We start from the raw sequence: 22450 nt of genomic DNA, 5'->3' as shown, positions 1-22450 counted from the left end.
CAGTTTGTGGAAGTAATGTTGGATGGAGGCGTGCATGGATCGATTTTAAAGTTTGTTCAGCAACAGGAGCCGACAGTATCGTCACAAGATCATAACAAGACAAAGGAAGCTAATAAAAAGAAAGGACAACTCATAGAAATGGTCTTTGGTGGAACATTATTGACTGCAACTTCTGCAGAGAAATCTAGTCAGAACCAGAAGTGGTCTGATTGTGATGGGATGCGTTTCACTGACACAGACTTCTTCATAAGTTCAGAATCATAATTTTCATCTGGATTTACTACATCTCGTTCCTTCTAGTGCAGGAACATAAAGTCTCACATCAATGGTAAACAGCTGGATAAAATGTGACCGTTCAGACTCCAGATGCTTTGAAAACAATCAGATAAATATCTGACTTAGTGCCACATATTTAAGTGGTGCAAATCGAATTTTTTGAGGGAGTGGAAAGACTGTGGCAAAAAGAGTCGGATATATGTTGCATTTGAGCAAAAAAAAAAATTGTTTTTGGGTCACATTGTGAACGTACAGCTCCAACAAATCAGATTCAAATGGTTGAATTCCCTCATTAGCGCTCAGTCGTTCTGCAGAGGTCTGGAAACGAGCCACTCATTTAAATCCTGAGTCCAGCAGGTGAGGCCCTCAGCCACCTGGAAGCAAATACATCTAAATAAAACTCTAGGCGTGTGATTTTTCTTAAATTTCTGTTCTCCAAGCTAATGACTAAAACAACAAAGCCTGAGAGTCAGACAATAAATAAGTGTAAGAGTTCATGTTTATTGATTGGTGTATATATGGTCTGAGTTATAGAAGTCTGGTAATAAAGAACCATGAGGACGTGGAGAATAAATGGTGCCTTGCTTTCTGCACCGTGTTGCTCTAACTACCAAGGTACTTAAATCCCAATGAAGCATTTATCAGAACTGCGACGGTTCTGGCATCGGGAACTTTTGCTCCCGGAGCAAATCACGACAAACTGAAATAGAAAAAACAAGCAGCCTTACTCTCATCGGGGTTTGGCGAGGCAAGGATGGCGCTGTGCTTCCTCTTCACCTCTTCCACTTTCTCTGCCAGAGTCTCGATAAAACCCCGGATCTCCTCTACCTGACAACAGAGAGACGGAGAAGCAGTTCAGGCATTACGTTGAGACAGGAAGCCGCAGTGATTGGTCTGATGGATGTTGACAGACACTGTGGACGTAGATCTCATGTTAGAGTCCAAACCAGAGTGACTCTGGTTTATAAACACAGGAAAAAAGGTGTAACCTTACAACATGATTTCCCTGGATTGAAAATGTTCTCAGCAATCCTGGTAAAACTTTTCACACAGAAGACAACAATCATACAAAAAAAGAGATAATTTCCAGTCAGAAGTTTGCATACACTTGTCATGACCTTTCTAAAAGCTCAACGTTGACCTTTCTTTTTTATCAACTTAAAAACCAGTTAGGATGAATATTCGGGATCTCTGTCCTGCTGGAACACCCAGTGGTGTAAAAAGCTAAACTATCAAGTTGTTGTTTTTGCAATGCATCAATACCAAAGGCAGCAAAACAGACCCTCAGCTTGATGCCACCACCACCATGAGTGACCGATACCGTGTTCTTAAGTTTGTCATTGTGGCAAGTACAGCTCAGTCCTCATCTTCTCACACCGTAAACTTTCTCCCCAAAGGACCTCAGGAGAGCAGGTGCAAAACTTTTTTTTAGATAAGTAGCTTTTTATTGATTTGCCAGGACTTTTTCTGCCTTTTTCAGGTTATAAGCTCAAGTCTTGATCACTCCTGGTTATTCCTCAGAGATTTTCTTTGAGAGGGGAAGTTAATAATATTAATAATCTTTACTGTCACTATAGAAACCATGTAATGAAATTACAAAAATAAAATTGGGTGATAAATGGCACTTGGCGGCTTTTAATGCCCTTATGGCTGCTGGGCATGGACTGTTCTTCAGGCTGTTTGAAAGTTTGGGTCAGATGAGTGATGGACACAATTTACTATCCAGCAATGATCTCAGACAGACGCATATAAAAAACTGCAGAATGTAAAAAAATTATAATTTAGTCCATAAATATGGAAATAAAACCTGGAATCTTCACTTTGAGAGGAGCCAGTTGAGGCATCTGGTCAGGATGCCTCCTGGACGCCTCCCTGGTGAGGTGCTCCGGGCTCGTCCCACCCAGAGGAGGCCCCGGGGAAGACCCAGGACACGCTGGAGGGACTATGTCTCTCTGTTGGCCTGGGAACGCCTCGGGATTCCCGAGGAGCTGGAAGAAGTGGCCGGGGAGAAGGAAGTCTGGACCTCCCTTCTGAAGCTGCTACCCCCGCGACCCGACCCCGAATAAAGCGGGAGAAAATAAATGGATGGATGGATGAATGGATGGATGGATGGATGGATGGATGAAAACCTTCAACAATATTAAAATGGCAGGTAAGTCAGAAGGACACCAGGCCATGTGTGGTTCTATCCAGTAACTCAACTCGTCGTGGCATTCTGGCGTTTAAAATTTTAAATCCAATACTCACATATAACATATTTCCCTATTTTAAGGAACATTAGAAATACTCTTTGCATTACATATATCAATGAATCTTACATAAAAGCTAAAAAACGTATAATCCTTACTATGAATTGCTTCAAATCATTTTTACTTTGAATTTTGCGTCATCTGCACCAGATCCAGGTCTGACATTTCACCCGGTCGCCTCCCACCTGCCGCCTCATCACCAGCTGCGCTGCTCCGGGCCGCCGCTTGCAGCTGGAGGAGCAGCAGGTCACATCTGCCGGCGACTTCATAAATCTGAACTTTCATCTCAGACTGTCAAGCTCCTCATCGCTTCCTCCTCCTTTACACCTGCTCCGCCGACAGGCCAGGCTCCAAATTTATTCGTCTCCATGATGCAGTTGTCATTTCTCCCTGAAAACCGTCGCCTGTCTCCTTCACTTTCACTCTGCCGCATTCCTGAGCCCGACGACCTGAGCCGGGGTCGTTCTTCTCAAATCATCTCCGTAATTAACTGTTGGTTGAATCTACTTTTTTTAATAACGACATTATTGGCTTTAAAATGCCACAAGGGAGAGACCACACACTGACGGTTTCTAAAACTTGAATGTGCGTTAGGCAGAAATCCAAAAAATATGGAAACGAATAAAGAGAAGAAGGAAGTAGAATGTGAAACCATTTAGAAAAGGTTTGCTAGTGAGACATGGTGCGCCTTCCAGCATGAAAAAGACAAATTTTATTTATGTGGGAGAAGAAAAAAAAAACAATTTCAGAGACTCCTGAGAATCTCATTTAAATGCAATAACGCATGAGCACACACACACATACACACACATATAATGCACACAAGCTAGCACTGCTAATACTACATCTAATTTATTAAAGGCAGAGAACATTTGCAAATCCTTCAGGGTTAAAAAAAACCCAAAGTCTGTTCTGATTTGTTGTTCAGTTTGTGCCTCAAATTCATTAATGCAGTCACAGTAACAAAAAAGAAGCTGCTGCAACGCTGTTGGTAAATTACTGACATGGTCATTTCTACTTCTAAATTGCATTGTTAATTTTTGAAAACTGTGCGAGTTATTATTTTATCAATTAAGCTTTTTTTTTTTTTGCTTTCCCAATGCATTAGAAAAGAATTTCCCACAAAGGTTCTTATTAATCATTCTGATTTTTAGCAAATAGAAAGAACTTTGGGAAACCCAACTCATGTAAAACCTCAGAGGGAAACATGTTGTGTCCTTTCAGTCAGTGATTCTAACTTATCAGTTGTTTTTTCCCCCACAGTTTGACATTTAATCATGTAAGCCGTTCCTGTTTTAGGTCAGTGACAGTAATCAAAATATTTCAAGTTTTTATTTAGAATTTTTACACCTTTCTTCAGTTTGGATACATTTTACTAATATTTTTAAAGATTGACATGACCTGTTTAGTATCGTTACGCATCTTCCTCCAAAGGTTTGCTGGGATTTTGCTCCATTCCTCCAGACAGAACCGGTGTAACCGAGTCAGTGGTGTCGGCTCACACGCTCCTTTTTACCTTTTCAGCTCTTCCAACAAATTTTCTTAACAGCTAACATCAGGATTTTGTGACGGCCACTCCAAAACACTAACATTGTTTTCCTTGAATCACTTAACAGCTAATCTGGTGTTATGATTATTGTCCCACTGTGCATTTGTATAACATTATTTACTGTATATCTTCTTATTTTATGTATGTAAACTTGTGGTTTCAGCTGTGCATTTGATCATCCTGGCCTAAAACCAGGACGTGAACATATAATGTGTCTTTTTATGTACTGTGTATGTAAATATCTGGTTGCAAGTGAATATACAACTCCAGATAGAGGAATAAGAAATATTTTTTTGCCATTGAGTTTGCTGTTTATAGACATGTGTTTCAGTAAAACATCATTTGTTTTAGTTATTCTTTGAACATTTATCTCAAATCACCAAGTAAAATTATCACCACATCTTTCAAACATAAATTTACAGAAAAAAGGTAGCAAACGATCAAAGAAACTATTCTTTAAAACTTAAATAAGTTAAAGAAAACAAGTCAATATCTTAAAAAAGATGAATTTCCATCACCGCTTTCATGCTTTTTAATCTTTCACATTGTTGCTGGGTTCATCACCTAATCAGTAAATCATGACGCCTTCTTGTATTTGAACAACAATGGAAGGAAATGGACATTATCTGAGTAGAAATGCTGATCTTAAAATGAAAATTAGTCGTCTCTTTTCCAAAAGCTTTCTATAATAACATCTCTGATTTGATCTAAGTTTCTTTCTTTATAAAAATCTTTTTTTTAATCTTGTACAATGAAACAAATTAATGATTTGCGAGCCTGAGGTCTCAGCTCCTTGCTTTTACTCTCTTCATCGTTGCATCATCAGATGAAAGGAGCCTTTAAACCCAAAGAGAAAGAAGAACTGACACTAATGATGCTTACATGCGCCTTCGTGTGGCAACATGCGCCTCGAAGGAATGCTATTCGTCTCAGGTGCTGCTGTGAAACTTTGCTTTGCTGTTTGCCATGAATTTATTCCAATCATGCAACCTACGTTAACTCGTATTCATTCAGCCTGTAAAATCCTAAAAAGCTGAATTTAATTCAACACCTTTAAATATAGACTGCAACCTACTCCAGTAAAAACTTAATAAGGGACTGTAGATATCATTTTGTTTATAAGTTAATGCTAAAAGTTTTACAGCAATCAAGTGATAACTTTTATCTAAACAAAATCCTGGACCACATGCCAACGATTTCTAATCATAAAATTTGTGTAGATGTGAGGATAGATTGGTATTCAGATATTCTTTTTTTTATATATTATATATAAATAAAGCTTGACAAGTGGTGCCAATAGTAGCGGTGGGATGTAAAATAAAAGACAAGCTCAAACTGTCCATTCTGCTTCCTAATGTCAGAGAGAGCAAAGCTGCACAAGTCATTCATTCAGGATTGATTTCTGTCCCAGTAACATGTTCATAGGATAATTTTAGGAGTGTGAGAAACATTGCCACTTTTTATTCTGTTAGCCTGCTGAGAAATCAAGCTGATAACAGTCATGTCTCCTTGAAAAGATAAAATCCTCATTGAATCTTCCACAAAATCTTCTGAAAGGGATCGAATGCAGCGTTATTTTCAATAATAAAAAGCAAATTGCATCGATGCGTGTGTGTGGAGGGGGGGGGGGGGGGGGGGGGGGTGCAGATGTGTGTATGCAGACGTCATGCTGTTGAAAACCAGACCCCACACACTTTTACTTTTACACAAATGGCACAAACACAGGGGAGAAATCAATAATGGCTCTCTGAGGGACAGTTTGTTGTGTGAATGGAGGACAAAGGGCTGCAGCTGTTCCTCCACTGTCTGCTGTCCCTCCTGATCTGAACTTGAGTTAATACATCCTGTCAGGGTGAGGGACTCCTTACTACTGATTTCACTTTTCTCCCATCTGCTCTTATTACCAGTTCTTCATCTTTGGTTCATACGAGCGCTCACTCAATAAGAATAACGCTCTCTCAGCGAACCTGTAGCTCATCTCAAACTGCTCTCTTCCTGCACCTTCAGTCAAGTTATGATTTTATACTTCCTCCTCAGAAGCAACACAATAAAACTATGACCAGATGAAAACATCGGAACGTCTATATCGTGATGTGAGGCTGTTAAAGGCTGCAGGCGAAAAAGAGAGAGAAACAACAAAATGGAAATATATTTTGGTATAAGTGAGGATAATCAGAAAGTTAAATCCTATATTTTTCCCCCCTTCTGCATGAAATGAAGCACATCAACCACAGACATCCAAATGGTCGCCGGTAATTTATCATGTGGTGTCTCTTTCATTTACAGATCATCCCATCATTTTGGTTTTTCGGGACTTCACATGGGAGATGAGGCAATTAATGTCGGCATCAACAGTCTGGACGGAGCCACAGCAACAAAGCACGCTCTTCAAAAAACGACTCAGGCCTTCGCAGCTCAGATATTTCCCTCAGTCTCATTTGAGTTTATCATAAAACATCTGGAACATTTAAATACAATCTGTCTGGTTTTGGACTATGATCCGGTTCAGCTAGATGAAACCCGTCTGGGTTTTAGATCAAATGAAAGAAATTCAGCAAAAACTTTTTAGATTTCTTAAAAAGTCATGCATGTAAACTTCTGGCTGTTCCTGCATTTTGGGGTTTTGTTTTAGTGTGTTTTTGTTGCAAGAAATGTAACAAAATAAAAGAAAACATATATAGTTTTTTACATTAATTGCCATATAGAGAGAGATTGAAGACAAGAACTTTTATGCACAGCGGTGGCGTGGGCAACATTTCACTTTCATATCACTGGACAAGGAGTGTTTTCAATAATTAGCTTATTCTGAAAATTTAAAAAATCTCATTTGTTAGAGCTAATGTAAGTGGGTTGCTTCTCAAACTGATCAAAGCATCTTTTAATATCTATAATGAAAATCTGGAAGCTCATTTTTAGAGACGATACCAGAAGATCTACCCAAAAAACCTCAATCAAAGTGATGTTTTCTACTAATATATCTCCTTTACATATCTGCAGAGGTTTTAATTGATGCACCTCGAATTCCTTTTGTAATCTGTTTGTTGTCCCGTTTTCCTTTGAAAACTCAAACATCAAAGCCCTGCTGGTTGGGTCTCTTTCATAAATCACAAATGCGGCGAAACGGCGTTCAACCTCAGCTGACCCTCTTCTGCCGCAGCGTTTGCAATGACAATTTTGGCACATCAAAGAGAAAGCAGCCACGTCCACAAATTGATATACACGAGCTGTTTTGAAACCGAAAGGACCTGACGGACGAAATATCGGAAAAACAAAAACTGTCCATGAAAGAACAACAAGCCGAATGTCTTAGTCAGGGGCGCTGAATGGGGGGGAACGTTATGACAATTCTAGGGGCCCCTGACCAACAGGGGGCCCTCCACAATTTATTCATTTATTTTTTGTTCATAGAAATAAAATAAAAAAATTGGGGCCCTGTCAATTACAAAATTAATCATATTGTATTTTCAAAGATTGTTTTTAGCAGTGAAAATTAAATGTTATCCCTCCCAGACCAAAAAGTACATATTTGCCATGAACCCCCCTGGATCTGCATGAAATGGTTCGTTCCTGCTTGGAGAGCTTGACGGTGACGTGTTCAGCAGCAGTCAGTGGAAAACAATGTGGCTGTTACTATGCTGCTAAGAAAAATTATAAAGTCAGGTTTTCAAAAAATAAATAAATAAAAAAATCGAGAGGGAGGGAGAGAGAGAAAAAGGCAAGAGTGTCAATTTATAACCCAGTTTTCCTCTGAGAGGTGAGTAGACTAAGAGATTATCAACCATTCAGCATAGTTAGCTTAGCTACTGACTACTGTTTGCCTCCATTTCACTAGCATCTAATGAATTAAGAAAAAAAATTACCGAGATATTAATATATTTAACTTGTCCCTGTACCTTTTACCATTTAGCAACAGGTGAGTCAGTCAGCAGCAGCTCTAACCCACGTCCCTCCTGACCCGTCCTCTCCTGAGTGAAATTAAAGCAGCAGTATGTCACTTTTATAAAAATCTTTTTTTAACATATTTGTTAAAATTGTCATTATGTTGTGACAGTAAGGTATGAGAGATAATCTGTGAAAAATCTATTTCCTCTGCTTTCTTCCAGTGATATCTAGAAACAACTAATCAGTGGCAGGAGAGTTTTAGTGCTATCAATCACAATCTCATTTGGTGCTGCTCATCCCTATGCTGTAGCTAGCGCAGCCTGTTGTGAATGCTCAGTCTAGTTAGCATAGCTACCAGTGGCAGCGCAGTGACAGCAGATAAACAGTTTTCCTGTAATGACGAGTTGTTTCTCTATAATTTAATAGTGAGTGAATGAGGTTGATTGACAGCGCTAAGATCCTCCTCCTGGTTCTGATTGGTTGTTTTGGTCGGAACGTTGCGTTACTTTAGCCAGTAATAGTAATTCAGGAAGGAGGTGGAGGAGATTGATAGTATTCACAGATGATCTGTCTCATAACAAACTCTCACGACATGGTGACAGCTTTAACAAATATGGAGAAAACATTTTTTATTAAAGTTATACACTGCAGCGTGAACAAAATGCAACTACATAGCATTTTTTTGAGGAGTCTGGATTTCTTCATGTATATTTTGCATGTTGCCTATGACTGTTGCTTGTGGGGAGAGACATTTCAGTAAGTTAAAACTAACAGAAAAAAATTAAGCAACCTGCTTGCATACTGTATGTGGACTGTTGGATGTAAATATCATGAGCAGTAAATATTGTGCTAGTGTCAGTATTGGACCAAAGAAAGCAAAGCAGTTGCAAGCTTTTAAAATTGTGACGCTTTTGATGGGTCAGATAGACTCAAAGAATTGTAACAGCAGCTGCGTGGGGGGGCCAATTTAATTTTTTGTCAGGGGGCCCAAGATTCCTGGCGGCGCCCCTGGTCTTAGTAAATCGCAACAATCCCACTTTTTACATTTGTGTCTCTGTGGGAGATCAGGCCCATTAAGGAGGCATTACAGAGCCCACTCTACTCAGACTGAAAGATGTCACAAAGTGAAGTCGGCACGGCTCTGTGTGACTGATGACTCACAGAGGGGCACCGTCTCTCCAGAGGTACCAGAAATGGGTCCATCCTTCAGAAAACCAGGATGGCATTCAGACTTTGAGACAGAGATTAAAAAATCCAACCTGACCCAGTCCTGATCCGACTCATTACCTTATAGGCCAGAGTCTGTAGTAATTCTAACATATTATTTAAGATTTTACTGCTTTCGTTTTTAGACCACGATGTAAGTAAGTGAGCAGTGTAACCTCTCCTGTCTTAAGCTCCATCTTGTCGCTTGTTTTAACCGCAGGGTGAGTCAAATGAAAATCAATTGGGATGTGTGATTGATAGGAGCGGAGCCGCCTGCGCTTGTTACAGTCTGGATAACTTCTGCATCCTTCCTACTTTCTTTACTTCCCCAACAGGTTAAACTATCTACTCCTGTATTTAACCTCTGATAAGCAGATTAACATAACTTTTTATTGTGCATTATTGTTTGGTTTCCTCTGTGCTGTTTGTATTGCAGGCTTCTTAAATGTGCCACAAAATCCTGAGTTGTTTTGTGAATTCTGGGTCTGGCTTGGGCCACAATTCTAAACTCTATTGTGAGATAAGCATTTGTGCAAACAGAACCTACATGTAGAAGCAGACATCGCAAAAGTATGTCTGGTAAAACAAAACAAAGTGATGACCTAGATGAACACAAGCAAACTGAAGTAAATAATGATCCGTGCCACACCCAAAACATTAGCCGTAGTCATAAATCATTCCTCAGCAGCAGGAGAGAAAACAGCCTGCGTTACATGGATAACAGACCAAAACGAGTGGAACCGATATCAGAAGAGGGATGGCTGGCGCCCTGGCAGATGTGGTGTTACAAATAATCTGATCATTAATTCATGATGGCAAGTTATGACAGCAGGACAGAGGGAAAACGATGGGAAAGATTAGAAAACAAACCTGTTCAAAGAATTCCTCCATGAAGCCTTTGTCCATCCCCACAGCGACTTCATCCTCTTCTTCTGTTGTCTCCTTGCCCTGCACACACACACACACAAAGATACTGCTATTATCAAAGAGAGACTAACTAAAACTGAATATGATGTTTTGATTGGAAAAGATTGCAACCACATTTATAAACTGCATTAATGTTGATAACAGCAGAAAAGTTGAGATCAGACCACTTCTTTTGCATAATTTGAGGTTAAATAAAACGGCATCAAGCGTCTCGCTCCTTCTCCACCCATCAGCTGATTAGAGTCAAGGAGCACTTTAGCAATTAGAACCACAGATAGAGTGATTAACAACTTATTATTTAATTACGACCTGGAGGCAAACTGAATGTTGGTGGGGGGAGGAAGGTGTTCTTTTTTTTTTTTACATCTCTCTTAACACATAACTGTAGAAAGTTGATATTTACACACAATTAAAAAAAGAAGAAATGCAACATTTTTTCTCTTCTTTGTGACATTAAATTAGACTAAAGTGTTTTAGGTCCGTATTATTGCCCAAAGTTTTTTCCACACGTCAGGATAATGAGAGGTTATTTTTTTATAGAGATTTTTAAATATTTTTATTAGACTCAAAAATCAACATACATTTTCTCAGTACTTGAGTTCTGTTTCCTTCCTCAAGCGGCTCACAATAGTTTGTAAGAGTATTTCTGCAGAAATTAAGATTTTTGTTTTTAATTTCCAAACTGCAATCCAAGCTTTTTGGAGTATTGTCTTCTTCTTCTCTGAGTGGCCTTTCAGCCCATGTTGACCTGCTTCACTGCAGATACTGAGCCCATACCAACCTAAGCACTTTCTCTCCTAACTGCAGAAACTGATTTAACGATTTGATGTTAGGCTTTGAGTATATTTTATTGTTCAGCCTGTATGTCAAAATCACAGCTAATTTCTGCTGAAACTTGCAATCGACTGAGATTAAAGCAACTACCTTCTAGTGTAAAAGTCTAAAAGTTCAGTAATATGATAAATGTTTGGTAGTAAGAATGTGAGGTTTCAGTTCATGAAAAAAAATATGCTCAACAATATTGGTCTCATGTAAAGGAGATGCTAATGAGACTTTAGCTAAATTTGGAGGAAAACTAGAAATGTCTCAGATATATGCTAATGTTTCATAAAACCCGAGTTACGGCCTCGTTGTGCGCTGACTAGGGCGGTTTTAAATCTTGGTTTCAGGGAACCAAGAGGCATTCAGGATCCTTCATGATGATTTTAAAATATTGCAACCTTAACCTGCCACAACAGGATAAATATTGTGGAGCCGCAAGTGGGAGAAAGGAGTGGTGTCTGGTTGGTTGAATTAGCTAAAAGGGACATATAACAAAAAAGTCTCACATTCCTTCTCTCAACCAAGTCTAACTCCAGTACCTGGATAAAGGAAAGGATCATTAGGATGTAATGACATGCTGAAGGTGAAACACATCTAAACTATGACCCCCAAAAATTAAAATAAGTGAAAATTGAGTCCAAATTATTGCAGAATATCCTAGATGTCATTTACCAAACCTGTAAAGCCTGAAATCTCCTGTCTGACAGCCACACTGTGACCTCCTCAGCAGTAGCACATGGTCGACATCAGACAGGTCTTTTTCATAAATCATGTAAATTCAGAAAGAAAACATGAAAATAAGGGAGAACATTCTAATTTCCCATCATGTAGCCAGTGATTCATCATGAAATAAATGCTTATTCCTAATCACATATCAGCCATTATGGTGCATTAGCAGGGATCTCATGTGGCTCCATCTCATTCATTTAGCCACTGTCAAACTAATTCACATGCCCATTATGAGATCCATTTGTTTATCAACATTGTAACGTCAGGCTGCACTTTTCATCTTTTTTTTCTGCCTCGTGTTCCTTCATTTTATTCGGGAATTTAACAGAAGCCAACTCTAACCCACCTACGTCTGCAATTTCTTTCCAAATCTTCACTTCAGTAAAAAGGGGAATCAGTGAAATCTTGTTTGTCAAAATCCGCTAAAGTGAGAGGATTTTCACGTGAGCCCCAGTTAGAGGAGCGACTCAGTAAGAGCTTCAGATGTAGCTGTGGATGTATCCAGAGGCCTTTTCCTGAAAGTACTCTCTGGTCTCTTTCAAGCATTAAGTTCAATCAATATTTTAAACACACAGATGTAGAGACGTCATTATCAAATTATTATTATTATGAGCTTCAAAATCGTATGCTGGCTGCTCCATTCACCCAGACAAAGGCAGGAAAGTGAATGCATTACATTCACTGGGAGACATAAAGCTTACAATCAAATGAGGCAGATAAACAAATATCTGATGGGAAGAGTTATCCAGTCTATGCAGCGTTAATCTACAGCTGCTTAATACACGCAGACTCGTTTGTAAGCATACGGATGTAAATGTCTTCCTGCTGAATGTACTGTATGACATTTTGGTTGTTTTCTAAACATTGGAGCATTTTAAACACTTCTGTCAAATTCATTTTAATGAATTAAACTAAATGTGCTTTTAATGTTGATAATGCTGAAAAAACAAGCGTTGAGCGCTTTAGATTATAACGGAACATTAGGGGTATTACAGATTAAATAAAATAACATAATGAGGCAGCAGAAGAATATTTTTTTGCCCAACAACTTGTAACTTTCTACATTAATTTCACATATGTCATATATATATAAAATATTTGACCTTAAAAGAAATCTCACTTTGCAATTAAAGCCTTGAAATTGGCCTTTGTCTCTTTAAGAAGCTCCAGATCTTCCTTCAGTATGTTATCACACCAATGCTTCTCCATTATGCCGTTTATGACCATTCTTATAAGATCAGCAGATGTGTTGCTCCACCAGGTGTTTGCTAAATGATGCTGCCACTAGTCTGGAGGAGCTGAGTGATGAGGGAGGGGCGCTCTGTGAGGCTGCAGGTCCAACCTTGGTGGGAATCGGCGGCACTCGGTGAGACCAAGCTTTTAGGCATCCCCGAATGGTTGCCATGGGAGATTAAAGGATTCATCAAACATGCAAGAAAAAAAAAATCTATGCAACACTCTGGGTGTGTTTTTAATGAAGGAATAACTTAATGTAAAGCTCAAAAAAGTCGACTTTACATAATACTTCACCTTTAACTTTTGTTCAAATAAAAGCTTGGGGGTTATTTAATTCTTCTGTCTAAAACTGCCATCAATGTTTTCTCAACATTCATGACAAAATTGAAAAATGTGCCTTATAAAAAAAAAGTTAATCAGTTGTAACGTACAAGAAAATATGCTGGAAACGTATCTTTGTCAAGTTCTTTGCTGTGCGAAAAAACAGTGAATGAAAATCATTTTGTGCTTTTAATTAGCACCTTCCTCTGTGTTGGGCTTTAACAAGAGAATAGCTGACGGAGATGACCAGAAGGGAAAAAGAAATGAGGCACAATGAGGAGACGAGTTAAAAACACAGACAAGAGGAGAAAAAAAATGTTGTGAACCAGGTTTAGCGGGAGATGCTGAGATAGTTGGCACAAATCTTAGTGAGATGAACACAGAGCCACTGTTATCACTCTATTGTTTGGGCCCACTCAAGATATATTTAACCCAACACAAACTTTTTTTTTTTTTTAACTTGTGAAAACAGTTTATGTTCACGGCAGAAACCCTCCTTAAATAACCTCGGGATACAAATATCCGAGGGAGTTAATATTCAACGCTGACATACATTGAGGAGTAGGACCTGCTGCTTTTTCACTTCAGCTGCGGTTCTGTCCAAAAGGCGGTTCTGCACAAAGCGGGGCGAACGCTGTAAAGGCTGCAGCAGCAGGATGCAGAGGAGGAAAACAAGCAGGCACTCAGAATAGGCTGAGAGAGTGCTGTTCAGCCTCCACAGAGGGATGCTGTATCCCCTGCAGAGAGATAAGGGTTCTGGTCTGTTTTCATTTTCTTTTTCTTTTTTATTTTCGGTCAACCAACGGCAGCAAAGTCGCCACCCCCGGAGTCTCCACCTCCCACCCAGATCTGGAGCTCCCGCTGAGCCAAAAAGAGTCTGCGGAGGCCCTCCGCGCCACACTCTCCACTCAGCCCACAGACTTTACTGTCCACACACAACAGATGCTCTGAGCCAGACACAAAAACATACATCTACACATCACAGATGACACACTTATAATACGCAGCAGATGGCACGCACACACACACACACAAGAAGAAAACAAGGTTTATAAACGAGCCGGTCCCATAAAATGCACTCCCCCTCTGGGCTCATGCTCGGGCGCGACGTCCCAGCGGCAGGTGATGCTGTCGCTCGATTGCGCCGTTCGTTAGATTGGAGAGTTTTGCAACAGCAGGGAAGTCTTTCCATGAAGACAGAAGTGCCCACACTTCCAGAGCATGCAGAAAGATTGAAAATAAGTTTACTCCATTCAATCAACCAAGTTGATTTGTGTTGGGCAGCAACAAAGCCGGTTCAAAGTGTTTGTATATCATAAAAACACAAAGACAAAAAGTCATAAAACCAACATAAGAGTCACCAACTGAGAAACCAGTAACAATTTTGTCGAGTGCCGTAATCAAAATCATCAACACAAATCCAATATGTTAGTCAATGCTCCATTTATTAAGGTTCACAAGCAACTCTACACAGGTGAGGTTTTAGTCTTGATTTAAAAGAACTCAGTGTTTCAGCTGTTTTGCAGTTTTCTGGAGGTTTTGTTCCAGATATGTGGTGCATAGAAGCTGAATGCTGCTTCTCCATGTTAGGTTCCGGTTCTGAATCCCCAGAACCAGAAGACCTGAGATGTCTGGACAGTTGATACAACAGCAGATTTTTACTGTATTTTGGTGCAGAGTCGTTCAGTGATTTATAAACTAACAGAAATATTTTAAAGTCTGAGCTACTGGGAGCCAGTGGAAGGACTCCAAGACTGGGAGAGTGGAAGATAAAGCAGACCAGGCTTAGCAAGATATATAAGAAGTACGAATTTCTATCAGAAGGCACAAATGAGGGAAAAATACTGCAACACAACAATTACTGTAAGCTGTGAAAGTGTCACACAAGGTGCAACAAGAACCCAGAGAGACGCAGGGAGCTGCTGAATAAAGCAGCTCTGTGCTTACCAACAGTAATCTCAGAGTTGCATGTGATAACAGACGAGACACAGCTCCTGCAGATGGGAAAAGACATACAACTGCAGTTCTTTGCTGTCCTTTTTGTATTTCCAGTTTTAAAAGCCGACCTGTTTCTGGCATCTCTGTATGAGAGCCGGTTGAAGCAGCATCCTGCAGTCGGACTCATAAATAAACCGTCAGCTGCACAGGGAAGCGATGTGAAAATAACCAAGTTTAAAATCACAAGGCAGGGAGAGAGATTTCTTCTGTGCTTACACAGGAATCCTCAGGTTATAGATGCGCATGTCGCTATTAGAAAGACAGGAAATACAGAAATTTTATGTTGTCTTTGTGCGGCGCTCGTTAAGCTCCAAGTATTTCAATCTTCTTGATAACAGTGACATGCAGTTTAAACTGAGCCATTTGTATCTGCAGATGATCACCATCACATAACTGCCTCAGGTGCTAAGAAAACTAATCTCATTTGCCGCTTTACAGATCTCTTCTGTTTTTTGTTTTGTCATGAATGTTTATGAGTATTAAAAAAAATATATGAGTTAATTTTTGCAAAGGAAACAGTGATCCAAATACACTTGACCTTATGTGAAAACGCTCTGACTGCTCATGATGGTGTTAATAACTGGTTGTGCCATCTTTCATGACAATCAAGAAACATAACTTGTAAAGCCTGGACTTTGACTGGGACAATGAAAACATCATCTTGTTTTGGGTTTTTTCAGCTCCTTAAAAGCGCTTCAGATCACTGTCCCTGCATGAGCTTAAGGTCAGGGACCGATGGCCTCATAACCTCATGAGATCATGGTTCTATTACTATACCACCACAATGTTTAACTGTTGGTATTATTATTTATTTATATATTTTTTAAATGCTATATATAGCAGTTTTACGGTGGTTTCAAGTCTCAAGAGTTTCACCTCAATTCACAATCAAGCCTAATTTCTCTAACGACTGAATATTTTGTCATCACATCCTCAGCATCTAAACGAATGAGACAAAAGTAGTAAATAATTTAAAGTGTTGAACAATGCCTTAAATGCAAAATGTTTTTATTTTGATATACTCTGCTGGAATTGGGTATTTAACCATTAACAGCGAGAGAACGTGACGGTCAGTTTTGTTTATTTTGATTCGTAAACAAGCTAAAGTACAGGGGCAGTATTATGTGTTTTTCAGCCATATTGTGCCATTTTACAGCAAATCAAGTAACTATGTTAGCTTAAGTTGTTTAAGAAAATTTTCTATATATGAAAAATAAAAAAATGAAATGAATTGCACACCTTGAAATGGGATCTCTGTAGCTTTAAGAAACCTGTTCTTTCTGAAACTCTGTTTTCAGGACATTGTCACATTACTCCTCTATTAACCCTTTAACGCTGAGAGGTAGCTCGCATGATGAGCTCAGCAGATTCTACCAGGTGTTTGCTGATTGCTGCTGGCTAGTCTGAAGGAGCTGGGCGCTGCTGGGTAGGGCTGCTCTGTGAGGCGAAAACTTGGCCTGGAAACTGCAGCTCTGAGGATGAGCTGCGCCTCGAAGGCAGAGCTGGGTTCACGTTCACGTTTTGAACAGCTGAATGGTTGCTACGGGAGATTAAAGGATTTCACAAACGTGCTGAAATGAGTCAAGACAACACGAGATGTTTTTTGATGAGGAAATAATATTATAACATGATGACAATCTCAAAAAGGTTGCTTTAATATAATGCAGCCTCTTTAATGCAGCATTCAGCTGGAGAGACATTCATGTGCTCATTATTATAAAGCTTCAGCTAACATGAACAGATTGTTATGAGTCATTAACAGTCCATATTTCACCAATATCACTGGCTAATAATCAAGCACATCTTTTCACAGAACGACATGCACAGCAGCTGCAGCTCACATACCTGATTCCTTTCACTGCTGTTTCACTTTCCTACTGCATTTTGGGCAATAAAACGCTTATTTTCATATTTTAAAAAGAAATGCTACTTGCCTTTTTTTGTGTATTTCTAATATTGCGCCAAACAGGTTTAAGTAGTTAGATGAAAAATCTGCAGAATGTCAATATTCTTACCCAATGACTCGATAAATCGGCAGAATAATCGATTACTAACTGTAGAAGTGACTCAGTGTAACCTAAGATTTAATTCTCCGTTCAGTATTCTGACAAAACGGCACACTGGCAGCCCAGAGACGATGCTAACACTTTGAAACCACGAATCATCAGCCGACTGACAGAGGACCTGTCAGAGTGAATGACTGGCTGGCGGAGGAGGAGGACAGAGTGTAGGTTGATTGAAACCTGGAAATTATACAACTGGAGAGGCAGCGCGGCTGATGAGCGGACACGGGCAGTGATGGAGTGAGCCAGGAGAAGACCAGCCGAGTGTAAAACTCACTCAGTTCCTGTCTCATTACTGTTCTCCCTGTTACGACATCGTCAGCAGAGGAAAGCCACAAGTGTCTGTCGTTCAGAGAGTACACTAATGATTAGTTTCTGTATCTGTGAGGAGAAAAGGAGCTAAAGCGGTTTATTTATTTTTATTTATTTATTTTTGCTTTATGCAGAATCACTGAGAACTGTGCAGAGAAATATCCTCTGTAGAATCTAAAAGTAAGAAGGTTTTTGTTTCTCTTTGTGTCAAATTATTGTAAAATCTTGGAGCAGAAGACTTTGACTTTAAACCAAACATTTATGAATAAAGAACAGCAATGCAGTAAAATAATGAAAGGCAAAAAGTTAAATATATTTAGTGCTAATAAAACAGAAGATGTCTGAGAAATATTAATTAAAAGCAAAAATGATTGTTAAATTTAACAATGTTATGATTAGATTGAGTCAGACTGAATGTGCAGCAGCTATATTGATTGCTCACTACCTATTAAACAGATTCTCTTATCCATCCATATCATCTTAAGTTTTTATTGTTTATTATTTAAAACAAAACAGAAACATGAAAAAAATAAAACAATGTAATCCTTTTCTTTAAATACAAACAGCAGCCATGTTGAAGAAGAAGCTATGAATCATTCGTCTGGAAAAACACTAACTGAATTCCCTCTTTTTCTAAAAATTGATTTATGACATACTGTAATTTCGTCTGACTTTTTCATCTAATTTTAAACTTGAACTTGTTTTAGCCATGCACATGTCCAAGTTTTTAAACAGCGATGTTTTCGTTCAAGTAAACGGAGATCACAGAGATACTGAAGGGATAATTGAGATTCATTCCCAGTGAAGTGTGCTGGTTGCAATGACGACAACAGAAGAGGCTGTCTTGCATTTTTAAGCCTCTTCTACCGTAAGTAACTTAAGACCCGTAAGAGTATTACAAATAGGAAACAAATCATTTGAATGCAATTAATTACAGTTCTCAAAGACACAATGCAAAGCAGTTCTGAGCTACAAGAAGAAAATAAAATTGGTCACAAAGCTCATTAGTCAATGACCCAATGCAATCACCTATATGCTACCACATTATTAATCAGGTGGAAAAACTGCTGAAAAATCGAAGATTTCATGCTTTCATCTGTCCACTGTGTCCACATGCTTACTCAGAAACAGGGATTACTGCAGAGTCAATGACTCAACGCCTCCATCTGTCCGCTGTTGTCACATGTTCTCCCAGGATTTACAGTTTCTAAAAAGTCAGAGACTCCAGGAAATTAACTGTCCATTTTTACCACATGCTTATCCAGGTGGAAGGATTGCCACTGTAGCCGACTGCTTGCTCAGAAAGAGGAAGAGGGATTCCTGCAGAGTCAACGATTTGATGCAATTATCTTACTCAGGAGGAGGGATTGCTGCAAATCGTCCATTCAACTTTAACTTTTACAGAAGTCAGGATGGCTGCAAAGTCAATGACTAAATTTATCTGTCTGGGCTTCCTTACGTAACTTTCTACTAATTGACAGTGTGAGTTTTGGTTGCATGTGGGATGTATGCAATTAAATTAGAATCTGCCTTGGACTAGATCAGTCTGATTTTGTAGTTGTAGGTGTGAACAGGATCTGTTTGTTTCTTAAAGTCCCTTACATCTGCTGTGAACTGGCACTCTGTTAAAAAACTGAACTGAACCTCCTGCCGTTTTTGTGACAGTTACTGCAAATTACTTCTCATTTTAAGACGCCTGCATAGTTATAGAATGCCTAACAATTTCCTGTTGCTCTCTCTGTGTCCTTCTCCTTTAATTATCTTCTCTTTCTTATCCACCTCACCTGTCGTTTTGACACCTCCTTCCTACAGAGTGGAGCTTGACTACAGAATCATTATCACGGCAGAGCCACACACCGTGGACTCGGTTACCTTTCTCTCCCCTCCACACTTCATCACTTTCCTTCCTTCGCACACGCTTCTGTCCAGACTTTAAATTTTATATTGCATCTGTCACAACATTTCGCTGTGTGTTTCCGCTAAATTAAATATTTTATTAATCCTCATCCCCCCGACCACCACCTTCCTCACATCTTTCTGACCTTTAACAATGCAATCATCAGAGTGATGCCATTTAAAAGCCCATAAACACAAATTTACAAAGGGACGCACAGCAAAAGGTTAAATAATGACTTATAATGCGATAGTACCTTGACTTTGTACGAATCGATATCAGTTGGTTTCAGGTGTAATTCTGTCAGAGAGACGTCTATTTGTGCCACAGAGACTCACATGAGAGAAGTGACCTTTCAGCCCAAGTCCTGATCCCTCCCCCACCCACGTTTCAGCTTCATAGCTCATAATTAGCCAACGGGTCGGGGTGTGACTATATGAATTACACATGATAGAAGATTTTGATACACCAACTCTTCCATCCTGTGTGTGTGTGCGTGTGTGTGAGAGTGAACCAGGTTTTTATATCCTCGTGGGGACCTATCTACAATGTGGAGTTGTGGGGACCACTGCTCCTTGTGGGGACATTTTCTTTGTCCCCAAGTAGGGAAATGTTGTTTTGGGGTTAGGGTTTAGGTATGTGATTGTTATGGTTAGGGTAAGGGTTACAGTTGGCGTTAGGGGTAGGGTAAGCGTTAGGCTGAAGAAAATGAATGGAAGTCAATGTAAAGTCCCCACAAGTCATGAAAACATGACTTGTGTGTCTGCAGGCAGTAGAAAAAGGCTGGCCAGTGTTCAGTTTGGCAGGAGTGGGAGAGAAAATGTCATAAAGTCTCAATTGAACTTTATTGGCAGATCACAGGCTGGGAAGAAGAGATGTGCTGTCACCGCTTTCTCCCTCCACCCATATCTGCTGCTCCAACTTCCCTCTGAAATATGGGAAAGCTGGAGCGTGCTACAAGTCCCTGACCATAAAGGATTATGACACGATCCATGTTCTACTAACACAATAATGCTGTGGCAATGGAGGAGAACGTGTAGAAAGGTGTGGGAGGAAAAAGCAAGAGGTAATGAAAGGGAATGCTTGGAAAATAAAATACAAGAAACAGGGCTGGGGGAAATAAAGCTGAGGAACATTTTAAAGAAATTAACATTAACAGCAACTTTGCCAACTTTTTTAGTCATTAAACAATCTACTACATACTTAATTTTCACTTTGTTATGAATGGCTTAAATTAAGCAGAAACATCAGCTATTTAGGTAGCATGCTTGGATTTGTTTTCTAGATTTAAATGTTTTCAACAATTTGTCATTTCCAGACAAAGCAGTTGTTTAACAATCAAATAGAAAGTTAATTACACATTTATTTACACATTCTGTGGTCTTTTTAACTTTTGGAACAAACCTCAATGTATTTTTGGATTACTTAGTGATAGACCAACACAGACAATAATTTGTAGTTTTTTTTATCATTTGTGGATGTGGACAAAATAGTTGGTAACACTTCAAAGTCCACAACGGTCACTGAAATACTTTGAAACTGATAAAAGTATATATTTTTAAAAATTACTGAAAATTAACCAATGAAATTTTTGAAATGTGATACAACAGAATCATTAAAAAAACAACAAAAAAAACACCCCCCAAAAAACAGACTAATGAAACGGGCATGAACAAAAATGATACTACCTATTGCAATAATTGAAAACTATTTGACCACAGGGACACGTTCAACTAAATCTGTGCAAGGTAAGTTGGAATATCAAGACTATCGAGGTATTCTGGAGAGAAATGTGCTGCCTAGTTTCAGTACGCTTTGCCTCGGTCAAAGGTCATGGGTCATCCACAAACACCCAGCTAAAAACACCCAGGAATAGCTAAGAGCAACACATTGGACTATTCTGATCTAAATCCCAATTGTGGAAGGATAGAATGAATTAATTTAGCTGCAATGCCAACAATTGTTGCTCTTTGTCTTAAATAACAGAGATCATGTTATATATTTTGTATAATTTGTTTTATCAAAGGGATAATTATCTGTTTTATTGTCATGCATGGATGAACAAGTGCTTGAATTCAGCACACTCCCAATTTCTGACACACATTGAATCTAAATTTTGGTGACGGATATCGCACTGAAAATCGTTTCAGACCACGATTCCCTGCCAGCTGAAGCTTTTTCCACGAGACAATGTGTTCATGTTCATTGACTGCAGATGTTTATCCCACTAAGGAGCCTCTGCCAAAAAACCAACTGGCAACATTCAAGACTTTAATTCATCAAATTCACCTGCAGACTCTGACAGGAACACCTACTTAGAGCCTAATGAGGATAATTACCATTTAAAGCCTTAATCTTCAACAAGTGTGCATGATAAAAAGCTTCTATCTGCTCTGCTAGCGAAGCGTTCAGCTGCTATCAATTATGTGATGATGTGAGAGCGGGAGGTCAACACATTAAAAATTCAATCTTAACAGCCAGAACCAAGATTACCCAAAGCCAATCTCCCACAGCAGATGGGTTATGTTTGATTACAGGATTGTCGTCGGATTTATAATATTAGGAGCTTAATTAGCTCATTTATTGGAAGAAGCTTCAACACAGCCAAATCCTTAAAAAATCAATCACTGTAATTTCATAACTCGTACATCTACAGGGATCCTCGCTGGCCCGAATCAATCGTCTGTAAACAACAGTTCAACGGGCCAAATTTCAGAAATAATCATTCGCAGCCAACAGACACTGGATATCATTGCAGCTGTCAACTCATTTGCAAAGACAGACAAGTCCCTGGTGAGATGCCAGCTTGGTCACACCATTTCATGGCTCATTAATGCAGCCTCTACGTGTTAATGAATAATATGCTGGTGAGCGTGCCGTCCTGATAATGCTGAACCATGACGAGGCATTTCACTGCAACGCCTGATTACATCGATAGGTTTCCAACCTCAGAGAGATCAGTGTTTTCCGTAACACATCCAAGGCA

The 22450-nt window shown here is 39.3% G+C and overlaps 1 protein-coding gene across 4 annotated transcripts in view; it reads right to left on the bottom strand.

Annotated features, from left to right (window-relative positions):
• The window catches only part of stx1a (syntaxin 1A (brain)), a 60228-nt gene that overhangs the window by 31208 nt on the left and 6570 nt on the right, over window positions 1-22450 (bottom strand). For all 4 annotated transcript variants that reach the window (XM_032590572.1, XM_032590570.1, XM_032590573.1 and 1 more), the window contains exons 2-3: window positions 10033-10110; window positions 1005-1104 (exon numbers count right to left, since the gene is read on the bottom strand). In XM_032590572.1, the coding sequence (XP_032446463.1) occupies window positions 1005-1104; window positions 10033-10110 (178 nt within the window). The remainder of the gene's footprint in view (window positions 1-1004; window positions 1105-10032; window positions 10111-22450) is intronic.

This window comes from Xiphophorus hellerii, chromosome 18 (genome assembly GCF_003331165.1).
Source record: "Xiphophorus hellerii strain 12219 chromosome 18, Xiphophorus_hellerii-4.1, whole genome shotgun sequence".
NCBI lineage: Eukaryota > Metazoa > Chordata > Actinopteri > Cyprinodontiformes > Poeciliidae > Xiphophorus > Xiphophorus hellerii.
Note: the sequence above shows the minus strand (reverse complement) of the source record. Positions and strands in the feature narration are given on the sequence as shown.